This window comes from Odocoileus virginianus, chromosome 17 (assembly GCF_023699985.2).
Source record: "Odocoileus virginianus isolate 20LAN1187 ecotype Illinois chromosome 17, Ovbor_1.2, whole genome shotgun sequence".
Lineage (NCBI taxonomy): Eukaryota > Metazoa > Chordata > Mammalia > Artiodactyla > Cervidae > Odocoileus > Odocoileus virginianus.
The window spans coordinates 42,424,774-42,448,839 of NC_069690.1; the positions used below are offsets into that span (position 1 = coordinate 42,424,774).

Sequence of the window (24,066 nt, forward strand, 5' to 3'; positions counted from 1 at the left end):
AACAAAACAAAACAAATCAAATAGTAGATCTGATTAACAAAAATAAAAAGTTAATCTCCAGAGGGAAAAAAAAACACTAACCAACTTCTGGCCTATTAATCACGAGATACAAAAATAAACATTTCATAAGAGAAATAACTTATAAAGTATGGAAATCAAGAAGAAATAGGATGATTCTCCAGAAAAAATGAATTATCAAAACTGACTTAAGAATGGGAAGAAAGTTCGCTTCAGCAGCACATATACTAAAAAAAAAAAAAAAAAAACGAATGGGAAGAAAGTCTGAATAGGTCAATATTTGTAGAAGAAACTGAAAAGGCTATTTTTCCTCTAAAATGACAACCACACAGCTGATTTTATGATTTAGCACTAACAACTTCCACATAGCCAACAAGTAATGCAAAGCATTCCAGAACATGGGAAAAAAGAAATTTCACAACTCCTTCTGGAATAACTATGACATCAAAGCTAGACAATGCTGCCTGCACATAAAAAAACAACTGTAAGCCAATACCACTTATGATCATAGATTAAAAATATGAGCAAAATACTAAAAAATTAAACCCAGCAGTACACTAAAAATATTATCATAATTCTGAAAATGGGAAGTGATGATACTTTCAGAACATTGTATACATAATGCCACTGAATTGTATACTTAAAAATGGTTAAAATGGTAGGTGTCATGTATACATCACCACAGTAAAAAATTAACATTAAAAAAGAGAAAAAAAGAAAAACTAATGCTTTTATCTGAAGTAAGAAGTATTTTACTCAAAAAGATTTTCTATATAAAAATTCATATGGAGCTTTGCGCAGTGGCAGTATCGTAGCCAAATGAGGTTTATCCGAGGCGCGATTATTGCCAATTGAAAACTTTTCCCTAAAAATTCATATGGGCATAACATAAATCATTAACAGTATAGGCTACAACTTAGAAAAGACAGAATTACTAGGGTCATGCAGTAAAGACCAATTAATAAACTAATTGGGCATTTAAATGCCAGGTGCCAGAAACAGAGAAATTCAAGGAGGCTGTGGCTGGTGAGCGTATTATATATCTATAGCTGTATTTAAGACAGGCAGAATCTCTCATTCACGGAAAACCAACTGGGGGGCACAGGAGTCTGGACTCTGCTGGGCCAAGTGAAGCACTCTAAGCCAGGACAACCCTTCAGCAAAACCAGTGTTACTAAACATTCTGACGTGGAAGATGCCAACACTTTAAAAGCAAAAACCAGGTTTTCAAAGAATTAACATTAAACATTTTATATATATATATATATATATATATATATATACACACATACACACACACACACACACACATATATAAATCTTATTAGGATAAAGATAGCACTCATCTCTAACAAATACAGATGAGGCAGAAAGCACAAAACTAGAATAAAAATCACCACTATTCCATTATCCAGAAATGGTGCTATTTTCTCTATTTGTTTTTTTTTAATCTGTAATTACTCTTCAAACTTGATAAACAGGGTAAAATATTGACTCCTGCTTAGTCACAAGTTTACGAGAAGCAGTTCTCCCAAAGATTGTTGTTGTTTAGACTCTAAGCTGTGTCTGACTCTTTTGCGACCGCGTGGACCATAGCCCACCAGGCTCCTCTGTGCTTGGGATTTCCCAGACAAGAATATTGGAATGGGTTGCCATCGCTTCTCCAAGGGGTCATTTCGATACACAGGTTCTTAACAGTTTGGAATTTTGGCCAGTAAATATCAGTCACAATTCTATCACTATTTTAAATGTTTTCTAAGTTTGTAATAACCAATAACTTAACTCTCAGTCTCTATATCCAGTTCCTCATACTTACCTTGTAAACTTCACTGAAACCTCCTCTACCCAAAAGATGTAACAACAAATATCTGTCATTTAGCGTTGGATGATCTTTAAATCTGTGGAAACAGAATATAAAACAACAACATCTGGAGGTCAAGGACTACACAATTTTCCATGTTTGTGAAATTTCCAGAATGTCTGACGTGTTATACATACAATTACAGATGCTGCCAACAGTTTGGCAATCATCACAATATAGCTAATTCTGAGCACAGGAAAAACTCTATGGTTCAACGAGATGGCGTAACTATGATGAAGGACACTAGCCGTGGAGTCATGAGCGCCAGGCGCCAGCTGCAGCACAGCCACAGTTAGACTGGGGGCCCTCGGCGGCTTCCCTCTCTTTCTGCCCTGCCATCAACCAGGGGGTGCAGGGCTGTGCACTGGGCCAGGGATTTCCAAACTGTGCTGCCGGGGTCCTCCAAGAACCACACGTTCCCTCCATTCAGAAACATACAATAAAATCCCAAGATCGTTTACGTGGCCTTAAAAACAGATCTCATTATAAAGTGAGTCACATGTTCTATGTGCATTCATTTTCTCTCTTTACATCTTCATGATATAACTGTTTTCCCCATAGAGGATTCCATCTTGTATCATTTTCTAGCAATAAGATAAAGAAATGAGAGATTCTGGCAAAAATAACTTTTAGGTGTTTCTACCTAGTTCCTCATCAGCCCTAATAATTCTGAAAGTACTTTATTTTGATTTTGAGACAGTGGCACGCCTGTGTAGAGAGGTGACATCACTGCATGGGGTCTTACTGTGGAGTCAGAGCCACATCTCAACTCTTTGTTTGGTCACACTAGTCCCTAGACAAGTTAATTTCTGTAAGCCATTTTCCAGATCTATCTGTTGAAAATGACCTACTGCAATGGGCTACTGTGACAACTAACTGACAGAACACAGGGGCACTCAGCACTCTGCCTAACACAGAAAGTGCACAGTAATGGTAGCTACTGTTGCTGCCACTTCCAGAAAGTCAAGTCCATGGCTCACTCTGGCCAAACAAAAATATACAAGCTGTAGTTATGCCAAAACCTCCATGTTTCAGAATTAGAAGAATGTGGGGCAAATAAAAGGATTATGGTTAGAAGCCACTTGTCACTTACAATCTACTTTTCACAGTTTTAATTCCTTAAATGGCTTACAAAGACGAGCATTTATCTACAATTAATGTATTGAACTTGAGTCTTTCTTAAAAATCTCAACACTTTAATGACCTATAAAGGTCATTAAGAAACTGAGTGTCATTTTTCAACCCAACAGTCTTTCCACCCCACCCCACTGTCACCCTAATGCTTCCCTCTTCAGTAAGGCTAGGAGGGTAAATCTGAGTACACAATGTACCTAAACCATTTGCGACTGCAAAGTTACATTGCTTTAATGACCTCTCTGTGCGTAAGATTGCTGTATGTATAAATATATACTTAACATATAAACCTAATATATTTATATGTATTTAAACCAGTGCAAATCATAATTTTGTTCATAAAATGTATTATTACACCTACAACAGAGTTAAATACACCATGGAATGGTTCACCAAATTTACAATAAGCAAAAATATTCTGGGCAATTCATGTCAGAAAGTATTCAGCAATCTCCAACCCAACATACCCCCAAGTTGCTTACTGTGAATTATCTTCATTATGTATCCTTTTTAGTTCCCTGATATGTAGATTTCTAACCCTTTCTAGCCTTTCCAGCTCTGCCTGGATCTCTGCTTCCTCCTAAAGTGAAAAGGAAAGAAACAGTTTAGAACACAGGAAACTTTACCTTTTTAGACTCTCATTTCAAAAACAAAAGCAGACATCCTTCTTATGAAAAGCTGAGATGTTTTGCATTGAAATAGATTTTTTTAAGAACTGGAATTTTAATCATAAAAATGATCCTACAGCAAAATAATAAATAAAACTCAAACCATACAGAGAAGAACAGCAGGAAAAGTGAAAAGCTTCCGCCCTCTTCATGGCCACTCCCCAGATACAATCACTGTTAAGTTCCTTGTGTAAGTTTCCAGAAATGTTTTGTATGTATACATACAGGCATGCAATCTTTTTTTCTTTTTTTAAAAAACACAAATCAGGTTCTCTAACTGGTTCTGTTCGATAACTGCGATTCTACTTAGTGCTTTTAAATTCCACTGATTTAACAAGATCTGAGAAGGGCAAGGGAGAGACGACAAGCACATCTTAAGAGGAATCTATTAAATACTTATTGATCATCTTCCTGATAAGCAGCACCCACCAAAAAGCATCTTCCTGATAAGCTGCTGAATTTAAGAGACAAGTGATCTACATCAAAGATAACTCTGTGAACACTGTCAACCACAAATTCTATGTGGGTGCCTTTGTGTTACAATATGGTTGGTGCACCACCTTCTTTTCTTAGCCAGTTAGGTAAGAGATAAGAGCTGCTATGTGATTTACATCACAATAACTTCAATTTCAGAACCATCTGCTCTTACTTTATATTATTTTTTACTAAAAAGATAATCACTTGTGGGGCCCTATGAGGTATACAGAATGAAGTATCGGTATATCATTGGTGGAAAAGGCACTCTTATTGGGGGCATGGAGCTGACTTTCAAGTTGAAAAGACACGACCGCCACCATTAGAACACAGGTGCGACACAAAGTAACTACTGATGATTTCCACAGGTATGTGAAGCTATTATCTGCTCAAATGCCCAAACAACTTCAACACCAAATGTAAACTAAAAATTGCATTTCTTCACACATTTTCTCATTATACTTACCTTTTTAAGATGACCTAATCTGAGTTTGAAGATTTCTTCTTGTTCATGGTATTCTGCTAATGTTAACCTGGAAAATAATGACAGAAATTTCAGTAAATTATTTGAAATCATAATGTGCTTATTTAAAGAGAAATGCCAAAGAATACTATACAGTATATTCATTTTAACTTAGTTAAAATGATCAAAAGATAGATTATCTCACAGTTCTTTGACAAGAGAAAACTTCTGTGATTTATCAGATGTGATGTGAACAAAGGACTTCAAAGCTGAAAGTCTAATTTATAAAAAAAAAAAAAATGAGAAAAATAAATGACCTCTATTTTTACATTACTTTTGAAATTAGTTTGGTCATATACCTTATTCAGATAAAATCCATTGGAAGAGGTAGCCAAATTATACGTCTACAAGTTTTTTAAGGGGGATATTAATAAGCCAACATATTTGGTTATTTTTGATAATTCTTGGACTTTGATACAAGGAGAAGAACCTAAAGGACAGAGTCCAGGATCTGGAGTCTGAGGACTAGGGTTCACAATTCTGACCATGTGACCTTGGGCAAGCAACTTTAACCTCAATTTCCTAAAAACACAGCAAGCAATGACACCCATCTAAAAAAGCTGTTGTGACTGTTCCAACGAGAATATGAAAGGAATCTATACTTTGTGAAATACTACTCAACACAGTTCTCAAAGGGCTGACTTCATGGGCAATCATTTCATGTTCTACCTACCCTGATCGCATCCTCATTTCTCAAGAATGAGCATGTAAGAAGTGATAGCTTACTCCTCCATCTTCACCCTCTTCACATTCTAGAAGCACACACATATACTTCAAAGTTTTAGATGTCACTGTTTAGATATATTCTAAATAGCAGGAGAAAGAAGAAACAGCTATCCTATCAACCAGGAAGAGCTACAAAATAAAGTTGCTGAGGTCTGACTAAAAGAAGATAAAAATAGCAAGAAATATTCCCATTAGGGTTCACACACCTCTCTTTTCATAGTTGGAGAAATACTCACATCTATTATCCCATATCATACCAGTAAAAAAGGGAGAAATGAGAAAAATCATAGCTTACAATTCTTTCTACCTGAAACACATTAAGTACCAGGAAAGGATAATAAAATCCATTCCAACACAAGAGGAATATTTTTGGCTTCTGGCCAAGGGAATGAGCCACGGATGCTTTAATTATTAAAGATTAGACCAAAGGCCTTCCAGCTTGGATTTTACTCAGGACTCCAGATGGCAACTGCTTACTTTCACTCTACTAGCTTAGACTGAATTCTAATTATGATGGCAAAAAAAAAAAAAAAAAACTGTGCCCACTTTACTACTTCTGCCAATGGTTTTATTCATTGGCATGAAATAATTTTCAAGTAATATTGGAAAGAGAGTTCCTTCACAAAATAAATGTAGGAGTTATGAAAGAAGACAATAATCAGAGTAATGTGTACAATTTTTGCCTAAAGAATTCTTCAAAACTGGGTTGCTACTTGGACTTTTTTTTTTTTTTTGGCTGCTCCAGGTCTTAGTTGCAGCATTTGGGATCTTTAGTTCTTGCATGAGAAGTCTTAGTTATAGCATGTGGGATCTAGTTCCCTGATCAGGGATCAAACCCGGGTCCCCTGCATTGGGAGCATGGAGTCTTAGTCACTGGTTCAGCAGGAAAGTCTCCCACTTGGACTTTTTGAAAGGGGTATTGCTTAGAATCTAGTTTTAAAATATGTGAAGACATTTTCCAAACTTAATCACTGTGCATACCTTTATCACGACACTTAAAGTAACTATTAGTTTATTCATCTGTCCATTTTCCCTAAATAAACTGTGAGTCCTAAGGCTGGGCTGTCTCCTTCAGCTCTGCACCCTGGTGTCCAGAACAGGGCCGAACCTATAATAAGCATTTAACACAGACTTACTAAATGAATGTCAAGCAAAAGCCTCCCCAAGGTATCAGGTATGTATTGGGCGAGGGCTGGTGTTAAACCAGCTTTCTCACTGGAATGAAGAAAGATATATTTCTGGGATGTCATGCACTTTTAACTATGGTACCAAGTATTTTTACACTTGAAGTGGATTATGGGTTAATATGTTTTTGTGAACTAACAAGAAAACACTAAAGGCAAAAGACATATTAGTCAATAAATTTCATGGTATCATTAGCTCTCATTTGTAGCTACCATTAACCCCACAATGACAGCTTTAAAAAATTTCTCTTTCCCTTGAAAAACCAATGTGGCCACCAAGGAAATACTGATTATAATACCAATGAATGTTTCTAGGAAAAATATGTTTTATATTTCAAATATTCAAACATCTAATTCAGAAACTGACTTTATGGCTACCATCAATTCTGTAGAGATTTTCTACACATTTATAGATCTCTTCTTCCCTTTTAATTGGAAAGTCTCTTAAAGACAGCAGTGATGAGCATGAATAAGAAATGTTTTAAATAGGTAAGTAATTTGCTGGTTTTATTTCCCATGACAATTCTAACTGTTCAGCAGTCCTGCCTACTTGGCAAACTACAACCTGTGAGCCAGTCAGCTCGTAATCTGTTCTGGAGATAGCCACACCCATTCTCTTACTTACGTGCTGCCTATGAATGCTTTCATAACAGTAGAGTTGAGGAGTGGCAACAGAGAGTCTCTAGTGTGCAAAGCCTGAAGTGTTTACTATCTGGCCCAATGGAGAAAAAGTGTGCTGCTGCTTGTCCTAGCGGAAGATTCTCTTAGTGGTCAAGAATTCAAAAGTCAATTAGGGAAATTTGATATGGGGCGAGAGTGAAGAAAGAAGGCATCTGTACTCTAAATATTCTACTGCTCCTATTCATGGTAACTATGGAATACTTGTTGACTAGCAGTGAAAAAGATGACTACACTGCAACTGAAGATACTGGTGTTTTCCTTAGGTTCCCAGAACAGAAAAAAATAAATAAATAAATAAACAACAACTGGGAATGTCAAGATTTGGCTTACTGGAAAAATGTTCTTTTCCTAAAATAATACCTATTTTTTCTTAGGTTACATCTAAATTTGTGAGTGGTAACTAGTGTTCTTCAGACTACTAAATAGCATTCTTCACTTGTGCCTTCTTCAGTCTGAAATAGAGCCAGATAATTCCCTTAAGGTGATACCAACATACCACAACCTGGAAGCACACATAAGCAATTATATCATTTGAATATGACAATGACATCACATTTGTTTTAAGAGTGGCCAAAAATCATGACATCAAGTTAAATGACATTTTTTTCTCCCTCTCATTTGAAACTTCTCATATAAAATTAGGACTAAGAAATGAGTTAATTGTGTACAACTTTTATATGAGTTGAGCAATTCTATTAATGTAACTAAAAAGAAAGATTAAGCTCTAGAAATCTCCACAATTTATCACTTCTTCCAGTGGCATTCAACAGGAGGTTTGTATCTCAGGGGAGAATATGGTATCTCAGTTTGCATTAATAAAGAACATACGTTTCATTCTCAGCTCCGTTGGTCTTGCTTTTCCGCTGTTTCTGCTCATTGGTTGCTGGAGGGGCCTGTCCCATGGCAGGAGGTTTCCGCTTTGCTAACATTTTTCGTTGTCTTTCTATCTCTTCCCTCTGTGAATTTATCCTTTCCTGTTGCCTAGAGATACAAAAGATGTTGCACAGAAGAAGGTCAAAACTGTTTGAACGTGGCTAAAGAATAAACATAAATATTCTTGTCACCTGCATATTTGATAGACTTCAGAAAAATAAACCTAAGTAGAGATTTGATTTTAACTTCAGGTTTGAAGAACCAAATATCTGGTGATAGAGCTGTTTTTGGTAATGAATCTGTACTTTTAATATACTAATTACAATAATTCTCAGAGCAGAATAGTGGGCAGGAAGAAACAATATCAAATTTCTATTGTGACCTAATTTTCCAACTCAAAAGGAAAAACTTTGATTGCTTTTTTTTCTTATTCCTTTTTAACAGTTAAGAAAACAAATCCTGGTAATGAACCCACTAAATAACTGTTTATGTAAAAAAAAAAAAAAAAAAGGATTCCAAGTGCCTTTTTATTTTTTAATTGGATTATAGTTTCTTCAAAATCTATCTAAAAAGATACCAAATTTGAGGAATGTTAAACAAAGTAAGAAATGTTTTCCTTCTGAATCTATCATTTATTCTAATCAAGAGAGCCATTACCACTCCCAAGTCATTCCTAAACACTAATATGGTAGAAACCCAGACTAAGTTTTTTAAGAACAAGGACGAACATTTAGAGAAAGCAAAAAGAAGCCTTTCAACAAGTAAAAACTCCTCAGGAAATAGTACACAAAATGAATTAATAAAAGACATACAAAAGACTCAGAATATTTAACACCATTTCCTAAAAATGTCTAATTTTTTAAAATAAACTAGCTTATAAACTTGGAGAAGGAAATGGCAACCCACTCCAGTGTTCTTGCCTGGAGAATCCCAGGGATGGGGGAGTCTGGTGGGCTGCCGTCTATGGGGTCGCACAGAGTCAGACACGACTGAAGTGACTTAGCAGCTTATAAACTAAAAGTCAATACAAATATCAATGTAAGTACTCCACTTTCTCTCATGAATCCTGCTTCCTGACAGATACTAAGGTTTACAGACCAGGTATAAAAAAGCATACCAAGATTTGAGATTAACCACTTAACAGACTAAAATCTTTAAATCACTCATCATAGTTGACAGTCAGATGCTGGCTCCTGTCCTCTTCTCTTTCTACCATGCTTTTATCGCCCCATTTCCTTTTCTTGATCCAAATTTCACCTTTGCAGAACGATAGAATCTAATTTTTAAAACCTATATTCTCAAATGAAGTCTACTTGACCCTCTCCTCTCAACGCTAGCTGTCAGTCTCTACACTGCTTCCAGATTCGGGACTCCTTGCTTAAAGAACGGCCACCAGAAGCACAAGGCTGTGCCCCAGAGCAGCCCCGGACACCACTCATGCTGCCACACCTAAGAGGGCAGCCCTGCCAGTAAGCAAGTTCAGCTTAGCCAGAGCACTGCAAAGAAACAGCCATTCTTTGGATAATTCCATTTTCTTGGCTTCAAGATAAGCTAACTTCAAAGATTAGATGTCAATTTATTTGTTTACTTTAAAATTTGTGTATTTTAGTAGGAGGCTAATTACTTTACAATATTGTAGTGGTCTTTGCCATACATTGACATGAATCAGCCATGGATTTACATGTGTTCCCCATCCTGAACCCCCCTCCCACCTCCCTCCCCATCCCATCCCTCTGGATCTTCCCAGTGCTCCAGCCCTGAGCACTTGTCTCATGCATCCAACCTGGACTGGCGATCTGTTTCACATATGATAATATACATGTTTCAAGGCTATTCTCTCAGATCATCCCACCTTCGCCTTCTCCCACAGAGTCCAAAAGACTGTTCTATACATCTGTGTCTCTTTTGCTGTCTTGCATAGAGGGTTATTGTTAACATCTTTCTAAATTCCATATATGTGTGTTAGTATACTATATTGGTGTTTTTCTTTCTGGCTTACTTCACTCTGTATGATAGGCTCCAGTTTTATCCACCTCATCAGAAATGATTCAAATGCATTCTTTTTTAATGTCTGAGTAATATTCCATTATCAGTCCATCCTAAAGGAGATCAGTCCTGGGTGTTCACTGAAAGGACTGATGCTGAAGCTGAAACTCTGATACTTTGGCCACCTCATGCGAAGAGTTGACTCATTGGAAAAGACCCTGATGCTGGGAGGGATTGGGGGCAGGAGGAGAAGGGGACGACAGAGGATGAGATGGCTGGATGGCATCACCGACTCGATGGGCATGAGTTTGAGTAAACTCCAGGAGTTGGTGATGGACAGGGAGGCCTGGCGTGCTGCGATTCATGGGGTCGAAAAGAGTCAGACATGACTGAGTGACTGAACTGAACTGAACAGACTATTCCACTGTGCATATGTACCACAGCTTTCTTATCCATTCGTCTGCTGATGGACATCTAATGGGACAGTAGAAATTTTAATTCAAGCATTGTCTGCTTGTGTAAAAAAATCTTTTAACTATTAGAGATATGACTTTCCCTCCAAAAATATATGTTTATGAATAATTCATAGCTTGAAGAATTCTGGATTAGACACAGAATCCTTAGGTAAAATCACAGTCTTCCTTCTCACTCAATGAATGTCCTTGAGGAAAACATGTATCTTCTCTGAATATGAGTTTCCCAGTCAAATAAATTGGTAGAATATCTTTAAGCTCATTTCCAACCCTTCAGGGGCCATGAGTTCAAAGCACTCTGAACTCTCTGAAGGTAACCATACAATATAGAGTTTAATTATATTCCATAGTGTACCAGAGGAGTACCACAACATTTTATCTACTGGAGACCAACTGCTTTGGAAGGTTATTTTAAAAATTACCCTTATTAAATATAAATAAAACTTATTTCCTATTGTTTTCAGGGAGAATCTACACATTTTATTTCCAAATTCACAAAGAAAGGATCCTCACAGCCATTATATACAAATCATAAACAAAGGGTACTCTGGTGCCAAAACACCATGGGATCATCTTCAACTGTACATTCTGAGAATAAGAGAGCTTGAATGGACATGAAAATTGATATACCAAAGATCAACTGTTGTATGTAATATGGATTGCTACATTAATTCTTGATGTTGTTGAAACTGTTTAGTCATTTATACTTATAAAAGTCATCTAAAGTAGTCTATTAGTGACATTTCACTTAGGTTTATTTTGGGAATATAAAGTCTGATTATGTCAAACTGTAACTTCTCTTAGAACAAGAACTGTGTCTTATTAACCCTTATATCTCCAACACATATGACAGTGTTTTTTTTTTTAATTGAAGGATAACTGCTTCACAGAATTTTGTTGTTTTTTGTCAAACCTCAACATGAAATCAGCCATAAGTACATATATCCCTCCGTTTTGAACGTCTTGCCCATCTCCTGCCCCATCCCACCCCTCTGGATTGATACAGAGCCCCTGTTTGAGTTTCCTGAGCCATACAGCAAATTCCCATTGGCTATCTATTTTACATGTGGTGATGTAAGTTTCCACGTTACTCTCTCCATTCATCTCACCCTCTCCTCTCCTCCCCTCTCCCCATGTCTATAAGTCTATTCTGTTTCTCCACTGCTGCCCTGTACATAAACTTTTCAGTACCATTTTTCTACATTCCGTATATATATGTTATCATACGGTATTTCTCTTTCTCTTTCTGACTTCCTTCACTCTGTATAATAGGTTCTAGGTTCATCCACCTCATCAGAACTGACTCAAAGGGGTTCCTTTTTATGGCTGAGCAATATTCTATTGTGAATATGTACCACAACTTCTTTACCCATTCATCTATTGATGGACATCTAGGTTGCTTCCATATTCTAGCTATTGTAAACAGTGCTGCAATGAACAATGGGATACATGTGTCTTTTTCAATTTCGGTTTCCTCAGGGTATATGCCTAGGAGTGGGATTGCTGGATCATGTGGTGGTTTTATTCCTAGTTTATTAAGGAATCTCCATACCGTCTTCCATAGTGGCTGTATCAATTTATATTCCCACTAACAGTGCAAGAATGCTCCCTTTTCTCCATACCCTCTCCAGCATTTATTGTTTGTAGACTTTTGGATTATTTTTTGTTTGTAGCCTTTCTGACCAGTGTGAGGCGATATCTCATTGTAGTTTTGATTTGCATTTCTCAAATGAGTGATGTTGAGAATCTTTTCATGTGTTTGTTAGCCATCTGTATGTATTCTTTGGAGAAAAGTCTGTTTAGTGTCTCTTTTGCTTTTTGATCGGGTTGTTTGTTTTTCTGGCTTTGAGTGGTATGAGCTGTTTGTATATTTTGGAAATTAATCCTTTGTCAGTTGTTTCATTTGCTATTATTTTATCCCATTCTGAGGGTTGTCTTTTTACCCGGCTTATAGTTTTCTTTGCTATGCAAAAGCTTTTAAGTTTAATGAGGTCTCACTTGTTTACTTTTATTTCCATTAGTCTAGGAGGTAGGTCATAGAGGATCTTGCTTTGATTTATGTCATCATGTGTTCTGCCTGTTTTCCTTTAAGAGTTTTATAGTTTCTGGTCTTACATTTAGGTTTTTGATCCGTTTTGAGTTTATCTTTGTGCATGGTTTTAGGAAGTGTGTTCTAATTTCACTCTTTTACATGTAGCTGTCGAGTTTTCCCAGCACCATTTATTGAAGACGCTGTCTTTGTCCCATTGTATATTCTTGCCTCCTTTGTCAAAAATAAGGTACCCATAGGTGCATGGGTTTATTTTTGGGCTTTCTATCTTGCTCCATTGGTCTATATTTGTTTTTGTGCCAGTGCCATACTGTCTTGATGACTGTAGCTTGGTAGTATACTCTGAAGTCAGGAAGGTTGATACCTACAGCTCCATGCTTCTTTCTCAAGACTGCTTTGGCTATTCAGGGTCTTTTGTGCTTCCATATGAATTGTGAAATTTTTTGTTCCAGTTCTGTGAAAAATTCCATTGGTAATTTGATAGGGATTGCACAGAATCTATAGACTGCATTTGGTAGTACAGTAATTTTTACAATGTTGATAACTACTACCCTGGAACATGGAATATCTCTCCATCCGTTTATGTCATCTTTGATTTATTTCATTAGTGTCGTATAACTTTCTGTGTAGAGTTCTTTTGTCTCCTTAGGTAAGTTTATTGCTAGATATTTAATTCTTTTTGTTGCAATGGTGAATGGGATTGATTCCTTAATTTCTCTTTCTGATTTTTCATTGTTAGTATATAGAAAGGCAAGTGATTTCTGTGTATCGACTTTGTATCCTGCAACTTGGCTAAATTCACTGATTAGCTCTAGTAATTTTCTGACACTATCTTTAGGGTTTTCTATGTACAGTATCATGTCATCTATAAATGATGAGAGCTTTACTTCTTTTCCGATCTGGATTCATTTCTTTTTCTTCTGACTGTTGTATCTAGGACTTCTAGAACTATGTTGAATAACAGTGGTGAAAGTGGGCACCCCTGTCTTGTTCCTGATCTTAGGGGGAATGCTTTCAGTTTTTAACCATTGAGAATAATGTATGCTCTAGGTTTATCATATATGGCCTTTACTATGTTGAGGTAGGTTCCTTCTATGCCCATTCTTTGAAGAGCTTTGGTCATTAATGGATGCTGAATTTTGTCAAAGGCTTTTTCTGCATCTATTGAAATGATCATATGGTTTTTATCTTTCAATTTGTTAATATGGTGTATCACACTGATTGATTTGCATATATTGAAGAATCCTTGTATCCCTGGAATAAACCCAACTTGGTCATGGTGTATGAGCTGTGTGATGTGCTGAATTCTGTTTGCTAGAATTTTGTTGAGTACTTTTGCATCTATGTTCATCAATGATAGTGGCCTATAGTTTTCTTTTTTTGTGTTGTCTTTGTCTGGTTTTGGTATCAGGATGATGGTGGGTGCGTAGAATGACTTTGGAAGTGTTCCTTCCTCTGCAATTTTTTGAAAGAGTTTTAGAAGGATAGGCATTAGCTCTTCTCTAAATGTTTGACAGAATTCTCCTGTGGAGCCATCTGGTCCTGGGCTTTTGTGTTTTGGGAAATTTTTTATCACAGCTTCAATTTCAGTGCTTGTAATTGCATTGTTCTTAATTTCTATTTCTTCCTGGTTCAGTCTTGGAAGATTGAACTTTTCTAAGAATCTGTCCATTTCTTCCAGGTTATTCACTTTATTTCCATATAGTTGTTCAAATAGTCTCTTATAATCCTGTGTTTCTGCATTGTCTGTTTTAACTTCTCCTTTTTCATTTCTAATTTTGTTGATTTGATTCTTCTCTCTTTTTTTCTTGATGAGTCTGGCTAAAGGCTTGTCAATTTTATCTTCTCAAAGAACCAGCTATTAGTTTTATTAATCTTTACTATTGTTTCTTTCATTTCTTTCTCATTTATTTCTGCTTGGATCTTTATGATTTCCTTCCTTCTACTAATTTTGGTGGGGTTTTTTTTTGTTGTTGTTCTTTTTCCAGTTGATTTAGGTGTAAACTTGGTTGTCTATTTGATGTTTCTCTTGTTTCTTAAGGTAGGACTGTATTGCTATAAACTTCCCTCTTGGAACTGCTTTTCCTGCATCCCGTATGTTTTGAGTTGTCATATTTTCATTGTCATTTGTTTCTAGATATTTTTTGATTTCCGTTTTGATTTCTTCAGTAACCTGTTGGCCATTTAGAAACGTGTTGTTTAATCTCCATGTATTTCTGTTTCTTAAAGTGTTTTTCTTGTAATTGATATCTAATCTCATAGTGCTGCATTCGGAGAAGATACTTGATACGATTTCAATTTTCTTAAATTTACTGAGATTTGATTTGTGACCCAAGATGTGGTCTATCCTGGAGAATGTTTCATGTGCACTTGAGAAGAAGGTGTATTCTTCTGCATTTGGATAGAACATCCTGAAGATATCAATGAGATCCATCTCATCTAATGTATCATTTGAGATTTGTTTCCTTATTAATTTTCTGTTTTAATGAACTGTCCATTGGTGTGAGTGGGGTGTTAAAGTCTCCTACTATTATTGTTACTGTCAATTTCTCCTTTTATGTCTGTTAGTGTTTGTCTTATGTATTGAGGTGCTCCTATGTTGGGTGCATAGATATTTACAATTGTTATGTCTTCCTCTTGGATTGATCCCTTGATCTTTATGTAGTGTCCTTCCTTATCTCTTGTAATCTTCTTTATTTTAAGGTCTCTTTTGTCTGATAGGAGGATTGCTACTCCAGCTTTCTTTAGCTTCCCATTTGCATGGAATATATTTTTCCACCTGTCACTTTGTCTCTGTGTCTTTAGACACATATAGGGGGTTTCTTGCAGACAGCATAGATAGATATGGGTCTTGTTTTTCTGTCCATAGAGCCAACCTGTGTCTTTTGGTTGGAGCATTTAATTCATTTACATTTAAAATAAGTATTGATATATATGTTCCTATTGCCATTTTCTTAATTATTTGGCATTGATTTTCTCAATCTTTTTTCTTTTCTTGTATTTCTTGACTATATAAGTCCCTTCAACATTTGTTGAAAAGCTGGTTTGGTGGTACTGAATTCTCTCAACTTTTGCTTGTCTGAAATGCTTTTTATTTCTCCATCAATTTTGAATGAGATCCTTGCCAGGTGCAGTAATCTTGGTTGTAGATTTTTCCCTTTTGGTACTTTAAATATATCCTGCCATCCCCTTCTGGCCTGCAGTTTCTGCTGAAAGATCAGCTGTTAAGCATATTGGGTCTCCCTTGCATTTTACTTGTAGCTTCTCTGTTGCTGCTTTTAATATTGTGTTTACTCTTGTTACTTTGATTAGTATGTGTCTTGGCGTGTTTCTCCTTGGGTTTATCCTGTGTGGGACTCTGTGTTTCTTGGACATGAGTAACTATTTCCTTTTCCATGTTGGGGAAATTTTCAACTATAATCTCTTCAAAAATTTTCTCATACCCTTTTTTCCTTCTTCTGGGACCCCTATAACTCAAATATTGGTGGTCTGACATTGTCCCAGAGGGCTCTGAGACTATCCTCAGTTCTTTTCATTCTTTTTACTTTATTCTGCTCTTCAAAAGCTATTTTCACCATTTTATCTTCCAACTCACTGATTTGTTCTTCCGCTTCAGATAGTCTGCTATTGGTTCCACCTAGAGTATTTTTAATTTCAGTAACAGTGTTATCTCTGTATGTTTATTCTTTAATTTTTCTAGGTCTCTTTAAATTGATTCTTACATTTTCTCCATTTTGTTTTCAAGGTTTTTGAACATCTTTACTATCACTATTCTGAATTCTTTTTCAGGTAGTTTGCCTATTTCCTCTTCATTTATTTGGACTCCTGTGTTTCTAGTTTGTTCCTTCATTTGTGTAGTATTTCTCTGCCTTTTCATTTTTTTTTAACTTATTGTGTTTGAGGTCTCCTTTTCCCCAGGTTTCAATGTTGAATTCTTTCTTCCTTTTGGGTTCTGCCCTCCTAAGGTTGGTCCAGTGGTTTGTGTAAGCTTCCTACAGGGTGAGATGTGTGCTGAGTTTTTGTTTGCTTTTCTTCTGACTGGCAAGGCTGAGGGAAGTGGTAATCCTGTCTGCTGGTGATCTGGTCTATATTCAGGTGGTGTCCTTTGTGTGAGTTCTCACTACCTAACACTCCCTGGGGTTAGTTCTCGGTAGTCCAGGGTCTTGGAGTCAGTGCTCCCATTCCAAAGGCTCAGGGCTTGATCTCTGGTTAGGAATGAAGATTCCACAAGTCGTTTGTTATGGCATTAAGTGAGATTAAAACAAATATCCAAAACAAGAAACTAAAGATGAACCCCAGACAGATGGCAGTTACAAAATCAGGCAAAAAATAATTAAAATATTGGAATATACATATATACCCACGAGCCAAGTCAAAACAGTCCAACAAAAATAAAGTACAGTAGATTGACTCAGCAAACAAAGGAAATAAAAAATCATATTTATCAGTTAATAACAAAACTAACTAAAGCACAAACTGGAAAACAAAATTAAAGCAAGGTGCCAAGTGGGGAATAAAGCAATGAAAACAAAATGAACAAATATGTTGAGAGGAAAGGAAAGAAAGAAAAGAAAGAATAGATATGCAAAGTTAAATAGAGGTAGATAAAGAAGATTTATATATAGTAAAGATTATCTGCAAGGGGAAAAGAACAGTTGAAAAGGCAAACAAAGGAATAAATGTAGAAAAAATATAAGTTTTTAAAAAATTAACAATTAAAACTATAAAAAAGAGAAAAGAGAAAGAAAAAAAAAAAACAGGAAGAAGAAATTTAAAAAAAGGAAAACTCCACAGAACTGCAAAAGCCCAATGTAGAGGCAGAGGTTTATAATAACAATAAAAATGTGACCGAGGAACCTCAAAAGCTTAATTAGATTTCCTAGTGCCAATAAAATCAACAACTATAACAGAGGGGGGTAAAAAAGGAAACAAAAAGAAAAAAAAAAATCCAAAAGAATCTACAGAACAAGTCAAAAGATAAGAATAATAAATATTTTTCTTGAGTCACTGCTGTCAGGGTCCTTTCCCTCACTGGGACTCACAGCCCACCTCACCTCCCTAGGATGCCCGCCAAAGCTATGCTGATCTCAACCTGCTGTGGGGGCAGCTCAGATTCTAATCTGGTGCTACTTTTGGGTGTTTTTGTCTCCAGTGTCCACAGCTATCAGAGCTAGTGTGTTTTCTTTTGTGGGAGCTCTCAATGACCTTTTATATATTCCATAGACAGAGTCTGCCTAGTTGATCATGTGGATTTAATCTGCAGCTCATACAGCTGGTAGGAAGGTTTTGGGTCTTCTTCCTTAGCCACACTGCCCCTGGGTTTCATTGTGGTTTTATTTCCACTTCGGCATGTGGGTCATCCACTGGGGTTTGCCCCGAGGCTGCCCTGGAGGACTTGGGTTTGCCTCTGTGAGGGCCAGGTGTGGAGATGGTGCAGCTGCTTGGGTCACAGGGGTTCTGGTAGCACCAGGTACTCAGGGGAGTTGGAGGCTAGAGCAGCAGGCAATATAGCTCTAGAAGGGTATGGCAACCAGTATTGGCCAATATACTCTAGTATTCTTGCTTGAAGAACCCCACCATCCTGACAGAGAAACCTGGCAGGCCACAGTCTAGAGGGTCGCAAAGCGTCGGACATGACCTAAGTGACCCTGCGCGCATAGACGCAAGATTTTTTTTGCTTGTGGTAGCTCTGCCCCAGTGAAAGTTGAGCGTGAAGGTGGTGCAGCTGCTTGGCTTGCACCTAGTGGTACAAAGTGTGCAGAGACATGGACTGCCTCCACCCCAGGAGTTATGGCCCTACCAGAGTCTGTTTTTGAGCCTCTTGTAGCTGGTGGTCAGAAGGTCTCTTTGGCCAGTCTTTCTCCGTAGCTCCGCCGGTTTAGGCACTAAGAGGGCTCCCTTGCCTGGGGTCCTTCTCTGCTGTTCAGTGTATCAGGCACAGAGAGGGGCTGCCTGGTTGGGGTCCTACTCTGTAGATCAGCGCGTCAGCCACTTAAAGGGGCACCCTGGGTGGGGTCCAGGTCTGTAGTTCAGTGCGTCAGGGTTTGACGGGCCAGCCTATTGTTCAGCTGCTGATGCTGGCATGTGGGGAGAGAGGCTATGGTGATGGCTCCATCCACTACTCATGACTCAAGAGCATCACCTTGCTTCCATGGCTGCACGGCTTTCCCCCATAGGCATTTCCCACCACAATCTCCTCCCCCACATCCCTTCAAATCTGTCTCTCCACAGTCAACAGCAGCTGCCGCCCTGGAATTGCTCCACAACCCCTAAACTCCAGCTCCCGGCTGCTGTGCCTTCCAGGGGACCCACGTCCCTGTCCGGGATATGTATGGCTGTGGCAAGGACTGTCTGATTCTCATTCCATTTATGCTGCTACAGATCAGCTGTTTCACTCTCAGCCATAAGTGTTTCTCCTCTGACTCAGACAACTGCCCCAATGTGGGGATCAGACTCCTGCTTCAGTTCCCCCACCAGCAGAGGGCAGGTCCAGTCCCACTAACACTTGTTTTTCCCCCTAGTTCCTTCATCCTACCGAGTTTTGCGTGGTTCTATATATTCTTTTCCTCTGGTCAGGCCCTCTTGTTGCTCCCAGCTGGTATTCTGCATGCACTTCTGTGTCTGAAGGTGTATTCCTGATCTATCTGTGGAGACAGATGTACTCCACGTCCACCTACTCCTCTGCCACCTTGTTCTCTTCACAGTGCCTTTTATAGACCTGACTGTTAAATGTTTCTTCCATTTCATCAATTTTAGGGAATGCTCACCCTTTACCACCCACAGAAAGAATACTTCTACTATCTTTTACAAAAGTAATGATGACCCGATAAATTTATCTCACTCAAATCTAAGTAACTCTAAAAAGTCATTATTGAGACTTTCCTGGTAACCTAGTGGCTAAGACTCCGAGCTCCCAATGCAGGGGGCCTGGGTTCAATCCCTGGTCAAGGAACTACAATAGATTTCACATGCCGCAATGAAGAACCAGTGCAGCCAAATAAATAAACAGCAAGCCATTATTTGTCAGTTATAATAACAAGACAATCAGTCTTAGGTACCATTATCAGTTGAACTGTGCCACCCAAAGAGACATGTTAAAGTGCTAATCCCCAGTACCTCAGATTATAACCTTTGGAAATAGGGTCACTGAAGATTTAATTTGTTAAAATAAGGTCATACTGGAGTAGGGTGGGCCCTTAACCCAATTTGACTGGTGTCCTCCTGAGAAAAGAAGACACGCAGGTGAACACCACGTGAAACCGGAGGCAGAGTGAGCTATGCTGCTGCAAGCCACTGAACACTAAACAAGGATCCTCCCTAGAGGCCACAGAAGGAGCGGCCCCGCCAACACCTTGATTTAAGGTTTCTGACTTCCTAAACTGTGACATAATTAAATTTATGTTGTTTTAAACCACCCAGTTTATGGTATTTAGTGATGGTAGCCCTAGGAAATGATTATGAAAGTGAAAGTGTTAGTTGCTCAATCCTGTTCAACTCTTTGCCACCCCATGGACTGCAGTCAGCCAGGGTCCTCTGTCCATGGAATTCTCCATGGAAGAACACTGGAGTGGGAAGCCATTACCTTCTCCAGAGAATTGAACCCAAGTCTCCTGCATTGCAGGCAGATTCTTAACCTTCTGAGCCACCAGGGAAGCCCAGGAAATGATTGCATGTACCCTTCATAGCAAAACCGTATCATAACTAGAACAGGCTTTAAAAAAAAATAAATGCACATTATTTGCAGATATTATTTTGACCAAAGTAATTTTAGTGGTGATCTACAGATAGTTCCTGAATATTCCAGGTAAGAATTTTTAAAGAGTCCCAGGATTTCATGTTCTGTGTCTACTGGAAACTGGTATATACCACCCAAGGGAGAACTGATACTTAAACAGAGCTGTCTCTCTAAATATCATATGATATCACTTGTATGTGGAATTTTTTAAAAAATGATACAAACGAACTTATTTACAAAACAGAAATAGACTTACAGACATAGAAAACAAACTTATGGCTAGCAAAGGGGAAGGATAGGGGGGATAAATTTGGAATTTGAGGTTAACAGATACACACTACTATATATAAAATAGATAAAACAACAAGAACCTACAGTATAGCACCGGGAATTACAGTAAATATCTTGCAATAATCCACAATGGAAAAGAATCGGAAAACAAAGGCATATATATAACTATAACTGAATCACTTTGCTGTACATCTGTAATACTGTAAATCAACTATACTTCAGTAGAAAAATTAAAACAAAAAAGGCTTTATCACTTATTATGGGTCATATGCCAAGAATGAGATGGTTCACATGAAACCACTTTAAAATGGAATTCTATAATTCCTTATACACCAGAATATATTCATGGACTAGGACAATGATGCTGTAAAATTTCATTTACTCCCTCTGATGATCCACATCTTAAACAGCCACAGTTTTGTATACAGGTCAAATCCCCATATTTACTTTAATGTTGTTTATGTCAATATAAAGAAAATCTTAATAATAATTTTTTTACTGCCTTGCCATTGACTATTTGAGACTTTAACACTTCTTTAAATAAAAAAGTTACATGCTGAATAACAACAGTATTTATTTTAACTAACTTCTCAGAACTATAAAATATGTTACTTTTTCAACAGGTTCAAAAATACCTTTTAGAAAAACTTACTAACCTGGTCAAAAATTATTACAAATCTGTTATGATCTTTTTATTAGACAACAAATCTGTTTTAGGATCTTAAAAAGATCACTCAAAACAGAGCCGAGGTACAAACTGAGAACAAAAGAACTGTGTTGAGGCTCCTGTTCAGACTATATTTGATCACTTGATTAAATTTTTAATGTCAAGAGGTTTGCTCTTTCTATAAAAACTAGTACTGCAACCTGGTGTTCAGGTACCTTACCCACCAAATTATGTGTCATGGAGCTTCTTATACACAGATAATTATCATTTGTAAGGATATCAGCTACAGCCTTCTACAACTAAAGAACTTCAATTCTGCATTAAAATTAAGAAAGGAAATTGGTTTATTAAAGCACAACTTTAGAATATATTATTAAAATACCTAAAATTAATAGATATCAGCCAGGGGACTTTCCTGGTGGTCCAGTGGTTAAGACTCAGCACTTTCACTGCCGAGGTTCAGTTCTTAGTCAGGGAACTAAGATCCCACAAGCTGTGCAGTGTGGCCAAAAAACAAACAAGCAAATAAAAAAAGGTATCAGCCAGAAACAGCTTCCCAAGAGGAGAGATGGATAGTCTGCAATTTATATTACTTAAAATCATAAAAAAAAAATACTATCTACTTTGGAGAAACTTCTCTGGTTAGGGATCTCATGCAGATAATACCAAATTCACTGGTCCGATGGCTCTATGGCAAAGTCATCCTTTTCTACTCTTAACTATATATGATTTCCAGAACCTTCTGGGCAACAGGCTGTTTATAGAGTAAAAAGATAAATATTTGCTACTATCAGCAAAAACTACAATCACGTCTTAAAAGTAATTACACTTTATATCTCTAAACAAATCCACTAACCACTAGGTTTAAGTCTTTCGACGTTTTAAAAACTGCCATCTGAGGAGTAACCTTGTCATGGACTAGGAGGAGTCATTACCACATCTGGGACTCAGTGCGAGCATTAAGCGACTTCGGCCAATCGTGAGGGATGTTTCTCTTCCGTCCCATTCTGACAAAACTGGATGGACAGCCACTTCCAGGGCACTTTGCTCATCACGGTCAGGGTGCTGAGGAACAGACATCATGCCTCTATGCAGCAGCGGTTTGTCCTGCCCTAGTGCACCTCTGTTAACCTGAGCCACCAGCTGAGCATAGAGAGCTCAGCGTGGATACCACATGTATCACTCATAAAGCACAGCCTATCATCCAGACTACTCTCCACAAAGTTTGTCTGTTTGTTTTAGTTTGGCCATGCCTCATGGGCAGCTTGCAGGATCTTCGTTCCCCAACCAGGGATCAAACCTGGGCTCTGACAGTGAAAGCACTGAGTCCTCACCACAAGACTGCCAAGGAATTCCCATTAACAAAATATTATTAATAATATCAGTGTCTGTACTTTTCTTTCAGACAAATTTGTTACTTATGTTTCATTGGTATTCAAAAGTAGTTCTATCCTCTCCAATCAATGCCCAAAACGTTATTTAACAAAAAAAAAAAAAGGTAGGATAGGCAGTCTATGGAACCCCTGAATCTACAGTAAACTACAGATCAGAAGTGTGAGAGCCCATAATTAAAAATACAATGTGCCACCCACCGCAATCCAGTCTCAAACAGAAATGATCAAAATAAGTAAGACACATCAAAAGGTATCACAACTTTTAAGATTTCTTTTTTAAAGTCCTGAGCTGATATTAGCTATTTATGCAGTTGGAATTTTAGGATTTTAAATGTTAATTCCCTCCTTTGAGTAAATGAATGCTTTAAACCAAAGTTATAATAAAGTGAAGGAGGGCTCAAGATTCCAAGTTGCTGACAGGCACAGGCAGAGGGGCTGCTCACCAGCCTCATTGCTGACTCAGTGCTCCCCTTCAAGAAGGTGACTATCTCTGCTGACTGAATACTCTCCCCTTAAAGAGTCCCAGGAACATGTCCTGTACATTCTTCCAAGGCTTTGTTTTATACCAAACTCAGGAAATCCTTCCTTGGGTCTTTGCCTATTTCAATCTTCTGGGGACCCAGAATAAATGCTGGAAGTGGGCAGACTCCTCATGAAAATTTATTACATAATTAAAATAATATCAAGTCAAGTCTTGGCTTTTTCTTCCTTAGTTTTGGCAATTCTGATTTTTTTAAGCTTTAATATAGAATTTGTTTTTTATTCCTCTGATTATTTGCCATTTTTTCAGGACTTTATTCATTCCCTACAATTCTTTACACATGTGGAGACAAACGAAAATGGAGACACTGAATGAAAAGAAGACTACCACTACTAACATATTAATGACTACAATTACAAAAAAAGTTAAAAATCCAAACCAACTTTTCAATTCTCAACTTTATCATCACAATTCACTTACTTGATAAGGTTCTGGAAAGCATAACCATCTGTCCACTGTTCAGTAAACGAAGCCCCGTGTCGGACAGTGGTAAAGTGGCCCAGTCTCAAGCGATCTTGCATGCTTTTATCTCTACATGCCATCTTCTCTTGTTTTGACTTAGGGGAAAAGGACAAATAGAAAATAATTGTATTTTCCTATGAGAACTCAGATGCAGCACTATTATTTTTTGTACTATACTGCTCAAAGTTTAGGACAACTGGCTAAATCTACACTGATTTCAGGAAGTACCTTAAAGCTATAAACATTTTATATAACCCATAAACATTCTACATTAACATATACTAACATAGACATTTCTGTTATAAATGTGGAATTTCCCTTCTAT

At 37.5% G+C, this 24,066-nt stretch overlaps 1 protein-coding gene and 1 pseudogene across 4 annotated transcripts in view; one reads left to right on the top strand and one right to left on the bottom strand.

Moving 5' to 3' along the window:
• The window catches only part of TLK2 (tousled like kinase 2), a 118,630-nt gene that overhangs the window by 21,425 nt on the left and 73,139 nt on the right, over nt 1–24,066 (bottom strand). For all 4 annotated transcript variants that reach the window (XM_020892750.2, XM_020892748.2, XM_070479565.1 and 1 more), the window contains 5 exons: nt 23,700–23,836; nt 8,098–8,250; nt 4,622–4,688; nt 3,496–3,593; nt 1,835–1,916 (listed from right to left, as the gene is read on the bottom strand). In XM_020892750.2, coding sequence (XP_020748409.1) covers nt 1,835–1,916; nt 3,496–3,593; nt 4,622–4,688; nt 8,098–8,250; nt 23,700–23,836 — 537 coding nt within the window. The remainder of the gene's footprint in view (nt 1–1,834; nt 1,917–3,495; nt 3,594–4,621; nt 4,689–8,097; nt 8,251–23,699; nt 23,837–24,066) is intronic.
• LOC139039353 (U4 spliceosomal RNA) lies at nt 808–891 on the top strand (annotated as a pseudogene).